The 18,126-nt window shown below is 34.4% G+C and overlaps 1 protein-coding gene across 6 annotated transcripts in view; it reads right to left on the minus strand.

Moving 5' to 3' along the window:
* Positions 1 to 18,126, minus strand: part of ppfia3 (PTPRF interacting protein alpha 3) — a 77,199-nt gene that overhangs the window by 42,506 nt on the left and 16,567 nt on the right. For 2 of the 6 annotated variants that reach the window (XR_015480889.1, XM_087244606.1), the window contains exons 3-11: positions 16,499 to 16,600; positions 13,964 to 14,128; positions 11,528 to 11,602; positions 11,379 to 11,438; positions 11,169 to 11,297; positions 8,003 to 8,095; positions 6,896 to 6,948; positions 4,322 to 4,415; positions 85 to 219 (exon numbers count right to left, since the gene is read on the minus strand). Coding sequence is in view for 3 of the 6 variants with exons in the window: in XM_087244606.1 (XP_087100732.1) it covers positions 85 to 219; positions 4,322 to 4,415; positions 6,896 to 6,948; positions 8,003 to 8,095; positions 11,169 to 11,297; positions 11,379 to 11,438; positions 11,528 to 11,602; positions 13,964 to 14,128; positions 16,499 to 16,600 (906 nt within the window). In the remaining 3 variants the exon portion in view is untranslated. Of the gene's footprint in view, positions 1 to 84; positions 220 to 4,321; positions 4,416 to 6,895; positions 6,949 to 8,002; positions 8,096 to 11,168; positions 11,439 to 11,527; positions 11,603 to 13,963; positions 14,129 to 16,498; positions 16,601 to 18,126 lie in introns of all 6 variants that reach the window. The other 4 variants (XR_015480890.1, XM_087244607.1, XR_015480888.1 and 1 more) reach the window with 2 other exon arrangements.

Here is an 18,126-nt window from a genome sequence, read left to right on the forward strand (position 1 = left end):
TTAACAGATCAAGGTTAAAATGTATTTTAACATAGTTCTGACCTGTTCTCAAAGCAAAAAACAGACAAGCAGATCCGAACACACCTTATTGAGCGCCGCCACCCTTTGGGCGAGCTGAGCCTCGATCTCGGGCAGCGTCTCAGCCCTCTGGAGGGTCTGCTGGAGCTTCTGTTTGGCATCATCCAGTCGCTCCTGAAGCTGCCGGTTCTTCTCTTCACTCTGAGGTGAGGAGTAACAAAACAATGAGGACAAGGTAATAATAAAAAAAACACCAAAAGAAGAATAGTCACATTAGGAAAAAATGCTTTGTTTGTGTTGTAAAAGTAATTTTTTTCACTGGAAAGGCCACTAAATAAAGAATTAAAATAAGAGCAAAAATGTTGTCAGGTAAAAAAAAAAAAAACACTGATTGTGTGTGTATATAAAGTAAAAAAAAAAAACTATAGTCGATTTTTCACTGCATGGTACAGCACAGTTCTTGTTTCGGTTTGGTTTTACTTGGCTTGGTTTGCATTTCCACTGCAGTTAAAGTGGGGGGGGGGGGATTATTGCTACAGTTACTCCACCTCTTCTGTCGTGATATCATCGTTTTCATTCATTTTCCTTCGGCTTAGTCCCTTTATTCATCAGAGGTTGCCACAGCGGAATGAACCGCCAACTAATCCAGCATATGTTTTCCACAGCGGATGCCCTTTCAGCTGCAACCGAGTACTGGGAAACACCCATACTTACTCATTCACACTTAGTCCCTTTAGGGTCGCCACAGAGGAATGAACCCCCAACTTATCCAGCATGAATGACTGAATCTCTTCAACAGACCATGATGCTGCTATTTCAGATGTCTTTTAAAAATGTCTTAGTCATACAAGCCAACAATACAGCATTAGAAGCTGCAGTTAAATGTGGAGGGTTTGATGTTTCCTGTTGTGTATCTAACGACACTAGTATGACAATTGATAAAGATAATTTTCTCAGACCAATCATGATTAGCAGTGTGCATACAGTACATCTTGTTATTGGTGGTAAATCTAGCTTGAAACTATATCCAAGGTGGAATTTTAAGAAATACTAATTTCATATATTATATGCCATAAATTAAACTAGACTGTGCCAAACTATGCAGTGGAAAAGCACATTAATATTTATCTATATCTATATATTTATCTATATTTAAATATATGCCTAATATGCTGAAAAAGTTGACCCAACTAAAATATTGCTATGACTTCTTATCTTTTTCCTGTTTATCCATGTTGATGTACTGTACATTAAGAATTGAAAACATTTTTGTATTATAACTATTCTAAAATGTTACATTTAAATATGCAAATGACATGTTATATAACATATATGCTAGTTAGAATTTCATTGTTTTGACATAATATATTCAGAGGTTCACTCAATTATTCAGAAATACTGTTAACTGACAAAACTAAAATTTGGTCACTAAAAATGTGCACAGTCAGGTCAATTATGTATGGACAAATCCATCTGTAAAGATGTAGAGAGGAATGAAACTGTGAGGTTTGGTATTAAAGTGCTGAACTGGAGGTTTAGTGCATTCAAAATGAGTATTGTAAATGAAATGTATAGACACAAATCAATACAGTGCAACAGAAGGAACATTTGGAAGTGTATTTCTTTAAATCAGACTGACAGGTGCATGGAAAAATGTGTTTTTGCTTGCAGTGTCTCGTCTTAAAATTAGTCTTTAGATTTTCTATAACAAGTGATCATTCACATAAGTATGAACATCAAAAAAACATGTTATGTAAAAGCAACACGTCCAGGCATATCAGAGAGTCTGGAAACAGATTCTACATTCTTAAAGCCACAATTACAGACCTCCTCAACCAAAAATAATTCACTTAGATTTAAAAGCAAACAGTAATTTAGCTATACTTTAAACATTGATGTGATGTTCCACAGCCAGGAATGTCTCAATCTGGAGTACATCTACTCGATAAGTACATATCTTTGGAAAAAGAATATTTAAAAAATGTAAGGGTCAAATATTTGGAAATTTTTTATCATATGCAAAAGAAAAAACGATCAAATAGATTTCAAATTACCACAATAAATAATTTGTGTTTTAAAAGTTTGGATGTTTACATTTTTATTAGCGCATATTAAAGGGTTATGTAATTTAACCCTTGTGCGCAGTTTAAATGTACTACTTTGTTATGTTAGGGAAGAAAACATCCACTGAATTAAACTGCTGTAAAAATGCATCTGATTTTTGCATAAATCTGTTAATAAACCTCAGTCTTGATTAAAACTACTAAATTGTTTAGAAAATGACAGGATTTTAAGTCTTTAATTGCCAAATTCATAAATTATGTCAATGATTTGGAGAAAAAAACACAGAAAAAATATGTATTTTCAATATAAAAAGTAATTGTAGATTTTTTTACCTTTTATCAAAGTCCTGGACATTGATTAGTAACAACATTAGCTTTGATGCATTGTTAGATTTTATTTTTCCCCCATTGACTTCCATTATAACCACATTTGATGGTGCATAAACACACTGTCTTTGTTTTTTTTTTTTACTCCATGTATTTCTTAGAGCTGTGATGCATATTTTGATTTTCTTAGACACATTAAGGTAAGTGTGCAAAGATCACTCATACACCCATACACACATTCATTTGTTATTTTACTCCATATAAAATCCAGAAACTAAGCTTTTGTTGCACAGGCCTATCTAAAAGGCTAATGATGCCAAGTGATGATCAACAGTAAAAATTACTAATTTTATCTCTTCCCAACAGGGAAAACCACCAACAATCAGAAATGGATGATTATATGATGTCATGGCTTTGAAATAATAAAAAAAAGTGTTTATAATGGAAGTCAAAAATAAAGTATTATAATAATATGATTTGTCACCAAAATCATTCTGCAAGCTAAAACACAAAAAAAGTTATGGCCAAATTAAGATAGAATCACCCCCGAGTGGATGAAAACATCCTCAACAGTACATAAGGGTTAAATAATATACAGATTACCCTTTAGAGATCAGTGCATTTTATTTTTATTTATTAACGTTTAAACTTTTCTTTAGCAAAAAATAATAAAATTGTTCACAAATGACATTAACAGCTTTTAAACTCTCAGAAATAAAGGCACAAGGGCTGTCACTGGGGCAGTACCTTTATAAAAGGTACATATTTGTACCTGAAGAGTCCATATTGGTACCTCTGATATGTACCTTTGAGATACCATTAAGGACTCTTTAGGAACAAATATGTACCTTTTATAAAGATACTGCCCCAGTGACAGCCCTTGTGCCTTTATTTCTGAGAGTGTACTTTATTGAAAATAAACTTTTTTTAAATAAATGTTGTTCTTTTAAACTATTGATTCAGCAGCGAATCCTAAAGAATTAAGCATTATGATTAAACTATTAAGCAGCACAACTGTTTTTAACTCTGATAATAAGAAATGTTTCAAGGTGCCATTAATATTCTAAGCTGAAAAACAATATTAATCGCTCTTACATAATCCAAAAATTAAACAATAGTCCACAATATTAGTTTTTACTGTATTTTTGGTCAAGTAAAATCAGCCTTTATGCTAAAAAACACACTGACCTCAAACTTAAAAACAATATTGTTAATTATACTTTAAAATAAATAAAAATGCACTGATTCTCTGCTTTTTTTCAATAGACATAAAAGTCATTAATTTATTTCCTTTCGGCTAAGTTCCTTTACTAATCAGGGTTCGCCACAGCGGAATGAACCGGCAACTTATCCAGCATATGTTTTACGCAGTGGATGCCCTTCCAGCCGCAACCCAGAACTGGGAAAATAAATCAAAGACAAATAATAAATCTTTCAAACTTAAACTTGTGAGAAAACTCTTGTTGTTTATTTCTTAGTTCATTCACCTATGGCTTAGTCCCTTTATTTTATCGGTGGTCACCACTGCGGATTGAACCGCCAACTTATCCAGCATATGTTTTACTCAGCGGATGCCCTTCCCAGTACTGAGAAACACCCATGCACTCTCATTCATGTCGTGTTTAATATGAAATAAATACTGGTCTATTTGTTGACAATGAAATGAAAGTGCTAGTTATAAACCACTCCTGAACCTCAGGTGTTAAAATATAAAAGATTTCTAAAAAGTTCAACAAGAAAGGCCTTCAAACCACTTCAAATAAACTAACAACAAATCCAAATCTTCGAGCACAAATGGCGCCATTTCCTGACAATAAGCCCCAGAGACTCCTGTAGATGAACACACAGCTAAATGTTCCTTCAATAGTTACACCTTTCATGTGTGTCTGTACATGATTTCCCTTTAGTTGTACCTGTCTGTATAAAGACTCTTTGCTGGCGAGCTCGTTCTCCAGTTTGTCTTTGATGTCATGGAGAGAGGTTGCCTCCCTCTGGGCACTGAGGTACCTGCACACAAAAAACACACACATGCTGAAGATCTGTACATCAAAACTGCAGCTCTATCTGTGGCTCTTCAAAGTGTGGTCCAGCTAATCCACATTAAAACGCATCATGTCAAATGTTTCTGTCTAAAACTGTCGGTTTAAATTGTATGTCAATGCGAAATCTGTGCATCAAATTGCATTTTTTCATTACTCCAATCATCACCTTGTAACAGAATGAAATGTCTGTCACTTGTTTTTTTTTTTTTTTTTTTTTTTGTTATCAATGGAATAATGAAAAAATAAAAATAAAAAACTAGTCACTTATTCCTAGTAAAAAAAAAAAAAAAAAAATTGTGTGTTGAAAGATGTTGGTCTACTTTTGCAGACTTGCAGATAATGGATGACTGAAATGTATGAACGACTTGCAGATAATGGATGAATGAAATTTCATGATGGTATCCAAAACGCCAAATCTTATTCAGACAGCATACTAATACCCTTTCCTCAGAAATTTTATATAGTATCAATATAATAATCAATGTAAACACAAAACTAGTTTTAAGGGATGCATTTTTTATTGAGATTTGTACATGATATGAAAGCCAAGTAAATAAGCTTTCCATTGACATATGGTTTGCAGATGCAACTATTTGAAAAAATATGTGATCTGAGGGTGCAAAAACATCTCAATGCTGGGAAAATGACCTTTAACGATGTCCAGATTAAGTTTTTATCAGTACATATTACTAAACCTTAAGTACTGATATAATTATGCAATATTTAATTATAAAAATTTACAACATGTCTTCATTGAACATGATCTTTACTTAATATTTTAATAAATTTTTACATAAAATATATTATTAACTCATACTATTTTTTGGCAATTCCCACAAATACACCTGTGCAACTAAAGACTTTTTTTTAGATAGGGACAATCCGGTGGCTCTTTTTGTGATGTTTTAAAAACAAATTTCAAGAGGATCATGTGCAGATGATTGACCATGGCTGGTCTCGCATCAACAATCACACAACCAACTAATCAGATAAATTCTAACACATCCTGTGAATAAAAAGGAGAAAAAAAGGAGGGGGAGCTTTCAGGACCTATTTGAGGCTCCCCTCTCTTCTGACTAAACAGGGGTGAGCCCGGGGCTCAAGGATCCTAATACTAAAGGATTATAAGCTAAATACACTACTAATACACTACTACTTTACACTACTAATCATCAGCTAAGTGTGAACTCTTGAATTGGTTTTCTTCACAAGCATACTACAGCACATATGACCATGTGGTTTTGTCTACCTAAACTGCTTATTAACACTTGGACTTTATTTTCAGAGCTGATCTAAGATTCATTTCAGTCTTTGTCTTCCATTGTATGTGAGAAAGGCTATTGCCATGTAATGCACAAGTAGAATCTCACAGTGGATAATTCATTCATTCATTCATTTTCTTTTTCGGCTTAGTACCTTTATTAATCTGAGGTCGCCACGGCAGAATGAACCGCCAACTTATCCAGCAACTTATTCAGCATCCAGCAACTTACCAAGCAGATGCCCTTCCAGCCGCAACCCATCTCTGGGAAACACAGTGGATAATAAAATAAAAAAAAATAAAAATAAAAATAATAATAAAAAAAAATAAAATAAAATAAATAAAAATAAATAAATAAAATTAAATAAAATTAAATTAAATAAAGTAAAGTAAAATAAAAAAAGTAAAATAAAGTAAAATCAAATAAAGTAAAATTAAATTAAGTAAAATAAAAAAAGTAAAATAAAATAAAATTTTAGCACTGGGGCCTGACAGCAAGAAGGCAGCTGGTTCGAGTCTCAGCTGGGCCAGTTGGCATTTCTTTGTAGAGTTTGCATGTTCTCCCTGTGTTGGTGTGAGTTTTCTCCTGGTGTTTCCCCCATAGTCCAAAGACATGAAGTTTAAGTGAATTGGATGATCTATATTGGCCATAGTGTATGAGTATATGTATGAATGTGAGAGTGTAAGGGTGTTTTCCAGTAATGGGTTGAGGCTGGAAGTGTATCTGCTGTTTAAAACATACACTGGATAAGTTGATAACCCCTGATAAATAAGTGACTAAGACGAACAAAAATTAATAAAATAAAATATCTGGTCCTATTTTTAGTTTATTGATAAGATGAGAAAAACAAAACATTTTTCATAGGGTTAATAGGGTTTTCATAGGATTTAAAAAATGTCATTTTTTTAAAACAACTTCTGTTCAATTAAATAAGTTTCATGGTTTCAGATAACTGTACTAGTCTGACTAGTAAAGTTTATTTTAACTACAATAATGAAGTCCAGAAAAAAAATGGAAGAAATCAATTAAATAGATTTCATATAATAGGGGTCTATAATCAATTATGCACTACTGAGGCAAACTCACATGATATTTATTTTATACATTTTGTTTTTGCTGTGCATCAAGCAATTTATTGAATAACATTTAGTAAATGCTTCATATTTTAAGCACCAAAGTTTACCTGCGCTCTAAGGTGGTGATTCTTTCTTCCATGTCCTCTCTTTGACACAGCGCCTGTGGTTGAGGGTGTGGACAAATTTGAGAGTTTAAAAAAGTGTCAAAATGATTGAAAGACAATAGCATATATTTAACTTACAGCAAAAATACAAACACGAACTAAACCATCAGAATTAGACCATTCAGTTACATTAATAGGGTTGGGCATCCGTCTAGACAGCAGTTCTGCAGGAACTGTTTACTTCAAATGGCGCTGACAATGAACAGTTATTGCAAAACCAAAAAGATTTACAACAAATATTATTATAATATAATTGCTGTAGGGGAGGTGATGAAAGATACTTGTTGTGAAAACAACAACAAAAGAAAAAAGCGCTTTATTTTTCAGGTGTAAAGGGGTAGTTCACCCAAAATTGATCATGGTCATCGTTTACTCGTTTCAAACCTTGATGCTTTCTTCTGTTGAACACAAAAGCAGATATTTTGAATACTAGAAATGTGTAACCATTGACGTCAGTTGTGTTTGTTTTCCTACTATGGAAGTTGATAGTTAGAGGTTTTTAGCTTTCTTCAATATCTATATATTTTATGTGTTCAACAGAATAATACAAATCATAAAGGTTTGGAATCACTTGAGGATGAGTAAATAGTGAGTTTTCATTTACATATTTAATACATTTTTGAGTGAACTATCCCTTTAAGACTGTACTTCATGACATATAGCAGCCACAAATATCTGCTAAAGGCGTCCAACTTAAAAGTAAAACCAAGCCAACACGGTAGCCACCAGCGATTCCGTAAGTCGGGGACATGAAATCAGTGCTGCTGCCAAGTTGGCATGTATGGTTTGCTTCTATTATACAGAAAATTAGACTTCTTCCATGAGGAATGTCAGATAGACAGCTGATTATTTTGTTGGCAGTTTGATTGATTTTGGCTTTGGCTGACAGGCACACCCATCAACAACTAGAGCACTTTACTGGCAATTAATCACTGCGCTGTGGCAGGAAACCCTTCTAGATGGGAAAGGAGGAGGGACCATGTTTGCATGACATGGGTCTCTGGATGTTGTTTCGAAGTTCTCTCGATGAGAACTTGACTTCTGACCCACCTCTTTCACATCCCTCTGCAGCTTCTGATTGGCCTCCTCAGATTTAGCTAATTCCCTCCTGGCGGTGGTGAGCTGCTCCTCGATCTCTCCAACCTGCGCATGGAAGACTCAGACGTTAGAATGTGCGCACGAACGCATGCAAACACACAAACCAGCCAAAAAAACTTGGATGAGTTCCAGTTGGATGAGTTCTCCCTTTGTTTTTTTTTTCTCTTTGACAATGCTGCGCACATCCACCAGGGGGCAGCAGAATGTGCCACCGTCTTTTCCCCTCTGATCCTCATCTCCTCTGATCCTCTATCTCTATGGTAACCATAGGAATGCCAGGCTAACTGGAAGCTTCTCAGTTGAAAATGTGTCAGTGCTCAGAGTGTGTCATACTGTATGTCTTCTTCTCCCACCCGTCTGTCCCGTATTTCCTTTCTATGTCTGTGAACATTATATGTGAAGCGCACACTTAGAAGCTCTGGTTCTGACTGACTACTAAGGCGGCATCCTAATTATTATGGAAGCTTGTCCGCCAATGATTTGAAACTCCACACAAGCAATACTTCTGTATGAGACACATTTCATGTTCATGGTTTTATATGTTAAAAGAGTTGAAATGTTCTAAAATTTTAATAAGAAAAGTACATATTCACTTCTATTTAAAAGTTTTTTTTAAAAGAAATGTATTTTTACTGTAGCAAAATACAGCCAGACTTCTACATAAATTAAATAAATACTTAACTTTGTGTAAATTATATAATAATAACAATAATAATAATAATAATAATAATAATAATAATAATAATAAATTGTATTTAAATGTGCCTTTCTGGCAACTCAAGGACACCATACAATAAAACAAGAGCAATAAAATAACAAGGGAAATAATATAAAATTATACATAACAATAGTGCAGATACTTCAAAGCCATCTAAAATAAGCCTTGTTTAGAAAAATGTAAAGGAGTCATTGTTTCTGATGGCAGGTAGTAGTGAGTTCCAAGGCCGGGGAGCAAACTGGCTGAATGGGACAAAGAAGTGTGTATGAGGGCAGACAAATATGGAGGGGCGAGATTGTGGATGGCTTTAAATGTTAACAGCAAAATTACACTGGTAACCAGTGAAGCTGCTGCAGGAGAGGGGTGATGTGATGAGAAGAAGGGGTTCTGGTTATGATACGGCAGCTGAGCTCTGGACCAACTGAAGCTTACTGAGGAATTTATAAGTGAGACCAAAGAGAAGGGAGTTGCAGTAATCTGAACGAGATGTGACAAGGCAATGGATAAGAACAGCAGTGGCATGGGGGGTAGGAGAAGGGCGGAGTCGGTTAATGTTGGTAGGTGGAAGTAAGCAGAGCGGGTGATGTTATTGATGTAAGAATCAAAAGATAGGGTGCTTTCAAGGATGACACCCAGACTCTTAACCTGTTTAGAGGGATGAATGGAACAGTCGCCAATAGAAAGTGACAAGCTGACAGTTTTGGAAAGTGTTGATTTGGTACCAACAAGCAAAACCTCAGTTTTTGCACTATTTAATAATAGTCTAAATGTGTGGGGCTGCAGATGCTTTCTTGTTTTTTGTAGCATTGATAATGACGATTTATAAGGAGAAATGTTTATATAGCAGACAATCATATTAATAGCACATTAATCTGATTTCAGAAGGATTGTATGATGCTGGATATTGGAGCAATTGCAACTTAAAGGCTTAGATTTGTTATCAAATTTGATTTAAATCGAAAACACTTACATTCTTATATTATTTTACAAAATTACTTTTTAAACTGCTTTTTTTTTTTTTGGTGGGCATAACTAGCTTCAAAAACTGTACCAAACCCCAAACTTCTGCACATTAAAGTAGATAAAATAGTGCAAAACATTTATTTTAAAAATATGTTTAATAATTATAAATAATTTAATTGCATAATATGATTAATCAATACAATTCCCAAACATTTCCTAAACAAAATAAAAAGAAATGTTTAATAACTGACATTGAATAAAACACTTTTCATTTTCAAAACTTTTCATTCAAGTCTTATTCTCTCGCCTTGTCTGCCATCTTGCCATCTGCTTGTTGCAATGCATTATGGCAGTTCTGCTCATACAGTATGTCCAGTTCTGCTCATGGAGGTCCACTTTCCTGTCCGAGGGGGAATAACAGTTGGATAACACTCATGTAGAAGTGCATATACCTAATCGTAAGCCTAAACTTAACACAAATGGTAAATGTGTCCCTCAATTCCGATTGTCTGATTGGGAATATTGTTTCAGGATCAGTGTTGCTTTTCTGCTTGTTGAAATCAGGTTGGTGGTCATACATTGCAACTGAATTATTTTTGCACCAGTGTGCTACTTTTTCCTTTTATTTTAACAAATCGCTTTTACCTGTATAGACTTGCACACAAATTGCGTTGTGGTAATTTTCTGAAATATCCCTCCAGTGGAAATATTTTGAAGTCAATAAATAGATCTATTGATGCCACAGATGCATCAATAGACAAAACAATCACAAAATACCGCCGCCTGTAATTTACCAAATAAACATTTTGTTCATTTACTCATATTTTCTCACAAAAGTGCAATTAAAAAATCTCTTTTCAAAAATTTGCTTGTAAAAATCCTGGTAATATTTTAAAAAAGTTAAATGACAGTGTGTTGGAGCAAGTTTTACAACAGTACATTTTGGGATTGCAACTTGTGTGAAGTATATTTGCGATGCGGAATTTGGAACAAGCGGAATGTCAAAGTCTTCAAATGTCTTACATTTCAAAAACTGAATTTCAGGCCTTAAAAAGTCCTGAAATTCACTGAAATATTGCCTTTTTTTATTTTTAGAAAAAGTTATGTTGAGAAGAAGAAGCAAACTAGGGTTTTCCTGTTTTGACACATTATTTAAAATACGTGGCTCAGAAATAAGTTGTTTGTATTTCCTAATGGGGTAAGTAAAAATCTTTTTCCTTCTAAAAATAGTTTTACTTCTTACTTAAAAATCCTTAGCATTTAGCCCTGTATACATCTGAAATTTAATTCATAATTGCTTTCAAAAAAAGATCTTTAAAAAGTCTTCAATGTGACTTGGTGAAACCATGTGAATAAAATATGGTTTCTTTCTGAATCAGCTAATCTTGTCTGCAGTCCTTACGATGCATCCTCTTCAGACAGCAGTGCAACACTTACCTGTCTGCACATGAGCGCCAGTCTTTCTTTTAACTGTGAAAGCTCTGCTCTCTGTCTCTCTATCTCTCCCTCTCTCTGTCTGTCAATCTCGCCATCATCCAAGATGGAGGACGGGCCATTTGGGAGCCGCTGTGTGAAAAACAGAGGGACATGAGGGAAAAAAAAACAGTGAAAACATTCGAAACAAGATTCAAAATAGTTGTGACTCACCTCCTTTCCATTGTCCAAACCCCGCTCTCTCCTTTTAATCTGATCCCGCAAAGACAGTACCTGAGCATAACGAACAAATCTAAGCATGCAAGACTGACATGCCACATGCTTAGAAAAAAAAAGCTGGTACAAAAAGATATGATGTTCACCTCGTTCGTAGATGATTCAAGCTCTTCTTCTAGAACGGCAACTCTCTCTAAAGCCACACGCAATCTCTCACGAACCTGAGGGAGAGAAGAACAATAGACTATGACTCAACAGGGAGAACTTGTCCAAAAAACATGCCCTCTTTGAAGAGATACTGTTATTGTCTAGATATCGGGTTGTTGAATTGTTTCTGTCATGAAATTTTTTGTTTACAAAGTCACAATTATGACTTAAAAAAAGAAGTATGAATTGAACAAAAAAGGCCAAAACTGTTGGATAACTTATAAGTAGGCATGCTCCAATCAGGACTTTTGCAACCGATACCAAGTTCCGATTCAACACGTCTCAATCAGGAAAAAGTTTGGAGCATATATTTAATGCATAAGTTAATATACACACCTATAAACACATATTTGTTTATTTCATTTTTATTTTCATTATTAATTTATTTCATCATTATTTTTTATTTAGTTTTTTTCTATTTCCAGCCAGGGTTTGGTAATCTTGTAATATTATCAAAAACATAGAACTTTCACTTCTTATATATAAATAAAATGTCCCAATATTTTATTCTCCAACTACTGACCACAGCTCCAGATGATCAAGCAAATCAAGATATATTTACTGTGCTATTCGTCTAACCTAACAAATGTAATGCTTAAAACATCACCGTGCCTCTTGCGATCTGTTCTCTTGCTAATTCACCCTCGTCTCCATGATTTCCAGGGTATTTAATCTAATTCACGAATGTCAGGGAGTGGCTATGAATATGTACGAGACTTGCGGAGCTTCCGGCAGAACTCGTACTATTGGATAAGACCATAGGTGAGATCGCTCTGCTCAAGTCACAGCAACTCAAAACACTGGATAGGCATTGGCTGCAACAAAGAGACCATCACTCACATGGCACCAATAAACTGCATAAACAGACACCACACCACATCTGTATATATTTTAGCTGCTTTGTTGGGACCGCAGCGATCACTTCCGCACCCCACACATCAATTACCTCATAACAGTTGTAGTGCTACTAATGAGCCCAGCGCACGTGCATCTTCCTCTGCGTAAACCTGTAAACAAGCACCTGCGATTGGTTCATGAGATGGGACAGATCGGCAAGTACCAATCGAGTTATAATATGTGATTATCGGCCGATACCAATCTCCAGCAGATCGATCGGAGTATTCCTACTTCTAAGCATGCAATTGCAAATTATTTATATAATTTTAAGAAAAAACGTCTGTGAGAAATAAAGCCAGTATGGTGAGATAGCTTTCCAGTGGACACCTTGATGTCAAAATGACGTCCAATTGACATCAAGAATCACATCAAAAAACACATCAAAATTGCTAATTAATTTGATGTCAATTCGAAGTCATGACATTAAGTTGTCCACTGAGAAGCTTTCTCACATGATGTTAAAACCATGTCGAAAATGCAAACCAATTTGATGCCAAAACCTTGACGTCTATTTGACATCCACACACTGATGCCCTTTTGACCACCAAAATAACGACAAAAAAAGTGTTATAATATACTAAGTGTAACTTGAAAGTATGAAAGTTTCATTCATCTGATCAATTTCAATTGACAAAAAGTTCATATCCCTACAATATATGTAAACAACATTACATCTACAAATTGACACTGGCATCAAAAACATGTCAAAAATAGATTACAGGACTGTTCTGTATTTGATTCTTCACGCTGATCGTTTTGACATCAAGATAGTCAGTTTGCTTTAAATCGATTAGCATATTTTTTTTACATTTTCTGATGTCGCAACTCTCAAAAAATTTTATATGAGAGCTTAAAAACAATTGCAATTGTGAGAAATAAAAGTCACAATTTAAAGGAAATGGCACCATAAATTTAGTACTATGAGAAATGGTCAGCGAACATGCTGTTGAAAGAAAAATTGCAACTGTAAGAAAAAACTAAGATGTAAACTTTGGCTTATTAATGTTCAATTGCAACTTAATTGTGAAGGACATTCGCAACTGTGTGAAATACAGCGACAACTGATAAAACGTCTTAAATTAAGCAATATTAGTGCTACACACGTTCATTCGCATAATCTTCTGCTTAATAGGACAGACTTAATAGGTTGTGCTTTTTGGCTCGACCCCCCTACTTCAAAAAAATGTACTCGTTTTGCAGCAGGGATATAAGGGCTTACCAGATTTTCGTCTTTGCCCTCACACAAAGCTACTGTACAGCTTTAGAAGACTAAATACAGTAGATGAGTCATGTGAACTACTGCCGTGACACTTTCATGGAGCTTTTGGTCATTTTTGGAGCTCTTGAGCCAGTGTGTTTTCATTATGACCAGAACTAACAGTGAAAACAGAAACCAAATAAGCAGCTGTGGTCGCAAAAATACATATATTTGGATTCATTTGATCAGCATGTGAGTGCGACAGGACAGGGCTGCTGACCTTCTCATCCAGGGCTTTGTGGTGTTCAAACAGGGACTTGAGCGCCTTGAGCACCTCAACCTCACTGGACACTCCAGCAGGAGACTGAGCCTGTCTCTTCACCACAGTCATCCTCAGAGAACGCTCGTGACGGGACACCAGACACTCCAGATGCTCCAGCAGGAGCTACACGTCATGAGAAGACAAACAGAAGAGGAACATTTAAATAGAAGAGACTTGAAGACTAGTTAGCAACCATTTCATTCTGAGTGAACATTTCTGAGGGTTACTAGGATTGTTATTTATGGCTTGGGGCCATGGTACACAAATCTGATAGCTAGTCATCATCAGCAGCTAGTCATCATCATCAGCACATACATATATATACACACACACACACACACCTTTTGTAGCTGATTTAATTTAGTCTGGGTTTTTTTTTTTGTATTTTTTCATATTCCATTTGGAGCATGTTGTAAATATATTGTATTATTAGTATTATATATATATATATAGTCCTAGATTTGTTCTTTCTTCTAGAAAGGCCCATAAACATTAAAGGTGCCCTTGATACTGCTAGCTGGCCCTGGATTGCTTTTGCTGTTTTACTGTTTAACATTCTTGAACCTGAAAGACTTTTGATGTTTTTGTGTTCTAAGCATGTAAATGCTGCATTTATTTAATGATAAATACAGTTAAAAAGAGTTAAAATACCACAATACATTTATTTAATATTTTTCCAAGATCTTTAACACGGTATTTTATGTCAAAAGTACAACAACAACAATGGATTTAACTTAATCTATTTATTTTATAATAGCTAACCTTTACATTACTATTATTATTTTCAGTGAACTGGATATTTTGTCTTGGAAATAATACTATAAATATTTAGTATCTTAAGTAGTGCAAACGTTCTGAACTTTACCAACAGCAAGAAACATCTCTTAAATGCCAAATCAGCATATTAAAATCATTTCTACATCACGTGTCACTATAGACAGTGAATATAACTGGAAATTTATGAATATTTCAAATTGCATATTACATATTACATATTATTACACAATCATTTATTATTACACAATCATTTATTATTACACAATCATTTAACAAATATATTTTCTAAAGCAGGGGTCACCAGTCTCGGTCCAGGAGGGCCGGTGTCCCTGCAGGGTTTAGCTCCAACTTGCCTCAACACACCTGCCTGGATGTTTCAAGTATACCTAGTAAGACCTTGATTAGCTTGTTCAGGTGTGTTTGATTAGGGTTGGAACTAAAATGTGCAGGACACCGGCCCTCCAGGAATAAGTTTGGTGACCACTGTTCTAAAGTGTTCATGTGTGTTTGGTTATGAATAATCTTACTACATCTGCTATATTTACATGAGTATGTACCACTTCACTACTAAAAAGTTTATCGAACGATTACTTCAAAATCTCTCAAGAAGGTCATTCTGGTACTTCAGACATTCTGTTTTTACAAATACTATGAATTAGGATATTAGGATATTAGGATAATAATATACACATATAAACAGTTGAAGGCAAAATTATTAGCGCTTCTGTGAATTTTTCATTTTTTTTTTAAATATTTCACAAGTGATGTTTAATTAGTAAAATTTTGCACATTATTTCCCATAATGTTATATTTTTAAAAGCAATCTTAAAAGCAGTGTTTACGGTCAACATTAGCCTACTTAAGAATCATACATATTTTTGGTTGACAACAAAATAACCCATTGTTATCTGATGACTTATCTAATGAACCTAATTTTCCTAGTTAAGCTAATAAACTTAGTTATGCCTTTAAATTGCACTTGAATATTAGTTCCTTGAAAAATAACTCATATTGGCAAAGGCAAAAGTAATTAGTTATTGGAAATTAGCCATTAAAACCATTATGTTTTAAAAATGTGTTGAAAAAATCTCTCTGTTAATCAGCACTTGGGAAATAATTTTAAAAGAATTAAACGTTTCACTGGAAGGCTAATCAATTTAACTTAAACTGTATATACACACATGCTATATACTACCTGACAAAAGTCTTGTCACGCATCCAAGTTGTAGAAACAGCAAATAATAACTTGACTTCTAGTTGATCATTTAGTATCAGAAGTGGCTTAAACGAAAGGCCTCTAGATTACGCTTATTTTACCAAAATAAAATATAATCATGCTTTATTTATTAGGTCAGTAAGGTCTGACTTTTGTAACCCCAAACCATGATTTTTCCTTCATTAAACATGACTGATTTCTATGAGAATCTTGGGTCCATGCGGGTTCCAATAGGTCAGTATTTGTAATGATTGGGATGCAGTTCAACAGATAATTCATCAGAAAAATAAACATTCTGCCGCTTGATCAACTAGAAGTTAAGTTATTTTTTGTTGCTTTACAACTGGGATTTGACAACAGGACAGTAGTGTATATGTGGTATGTGACATTTGACCCACTTAATCAACAAGAGCCACCCTAAACAAACAACCAGGGAAGGGATATAAAGAGGTTATGATGTCTGTTTCACACGCACAGATTATGGTTATGGAGTTACTGACCCGTGTGTTGTTCCTCTCTGCCTTGAGCTCAGCAATCTCCTCTTCTCTCTCCAGCAGCTGCTCCCGACATACATTCAGCTCTTTGGTCAAAACCGCAAACTCCTGCTCACACACACACACACACACAAGAGAAAATGAGCTCTGTTCTGATCTTTACAGGCTCCTAACAATCAACACAAATGAACCAGAGTGTGTGTGCATCCAGTGCTGTGGTCAGCGGGACATGTATTTACAGATCCGTCCAACCACATGTAAACACACAATGTGGAAATTAACACATAGAGCATACTGTATACATAGATGTGCAGATAGATAGACACTCTGCCCACTGTTCGCCCACTGACCGTCTGAGACACACTGCATGCACAACTAAGAAGCACTTTCTGGATCTGGCAAGCTGTAATCTGATTGGCTGACTTCATACTATTTTGCTAGCTGTAGGAGTACAGGGTTTATTAACCGTCTGGCTGAAAAAAAAAAAAAAACATGTTTCGTTGCTGTGAGGATGAAATGATCATTTAAATTGAGTTGATTTGAATATAAAATAAAAATAAAACAATGTTTATTAAAGTTTGACAGATTAGTGGCTGATAATAAATACCGCCAGTGCTGTTTTTGTTTCTTAAAACCCTTTAATTGAAGAGTTCAAATGCAAAATCCATCAGCAGGAATTTTCTTCTACAATGAGCATTTTTCTCAGCCCCTCATTTTTATATTCAGTTATGTTCATGTTAAATGTGACGAAAATAACCTTTTCTTTGGCATACAACTAAAATTACTGAAACAAGACAGGAGTTTGAGAAAATTCTAATATTATGAGAACATTTCAGATGACATTCAGAGGTCTTTGCATCTGAACTTTTCAATTATTTAAATGAAGCTGACATGAAACCAAAGTAAATATTAAATAATAATATATGACAAATGAAAATGAATATAAATTTAATCTAAAAAGTACAATCAGTTAAAAGGTGCATAGTTTTTTTATTAAAGTATAATAAAGCTTTAAATGTTGTTTAATAATTGCTGGGTTATTACACCCTAATACCTTAAAATATTACACCTATCACCTTAAAAATTTAAGCAGGCAACATATTGTTTTTACAGTTAATAAGGAAGTGGAAGCCACTAACACTGTCCCACACTATCTCATTTAAACAATCTTATTTTCATATACAGCACATTTATTGCATAAAAAACATTTCACAGTGGAGCCACATTGCTGAGGACAGATACCAGTCAGAGGATGTCAACTAAACACGTTCACAGCCATTGTTCATAAAACATTAACCACACAACATTTGAACCACACTGAAATCAAATTATGAGATTTAAGCAAACTTCAGAGCTATTCATTGATTTTATTATCTTCGGATGTAATCCAGATGTAAACAAATATTATCCTCCCACCAATAGCAACTACTATTACTTGAACATACAATCAGAATCTTTAATATTACTTTTTAATAAAAAAAATACAACTTAATTTATTTAAAACCTGTTAACCTCCTAAACTCTTTTTAAATAGATTTGCTAAACAGTTCCTATCAAATGCATAATAAATCCTAGAATAGAATAAAAAACGTTTTAGCATAAAATATGTAAGTAAAATAACAAAAAGAAGAAAG

Source organism: Danio rerio, chromosome 3 (assembly GCF_052040795.2).
Source record: "Danio rerio strain M-AB ecotype USA chromosome 3, GRCz13ab, whole genome shotgun sequence".
NCBI classification, from domain to species: Eukaryota; Metazoa; Chordata; class Actinopteri; order Cypriniformes; family Danionidae; genus Danio; species Danio rerio.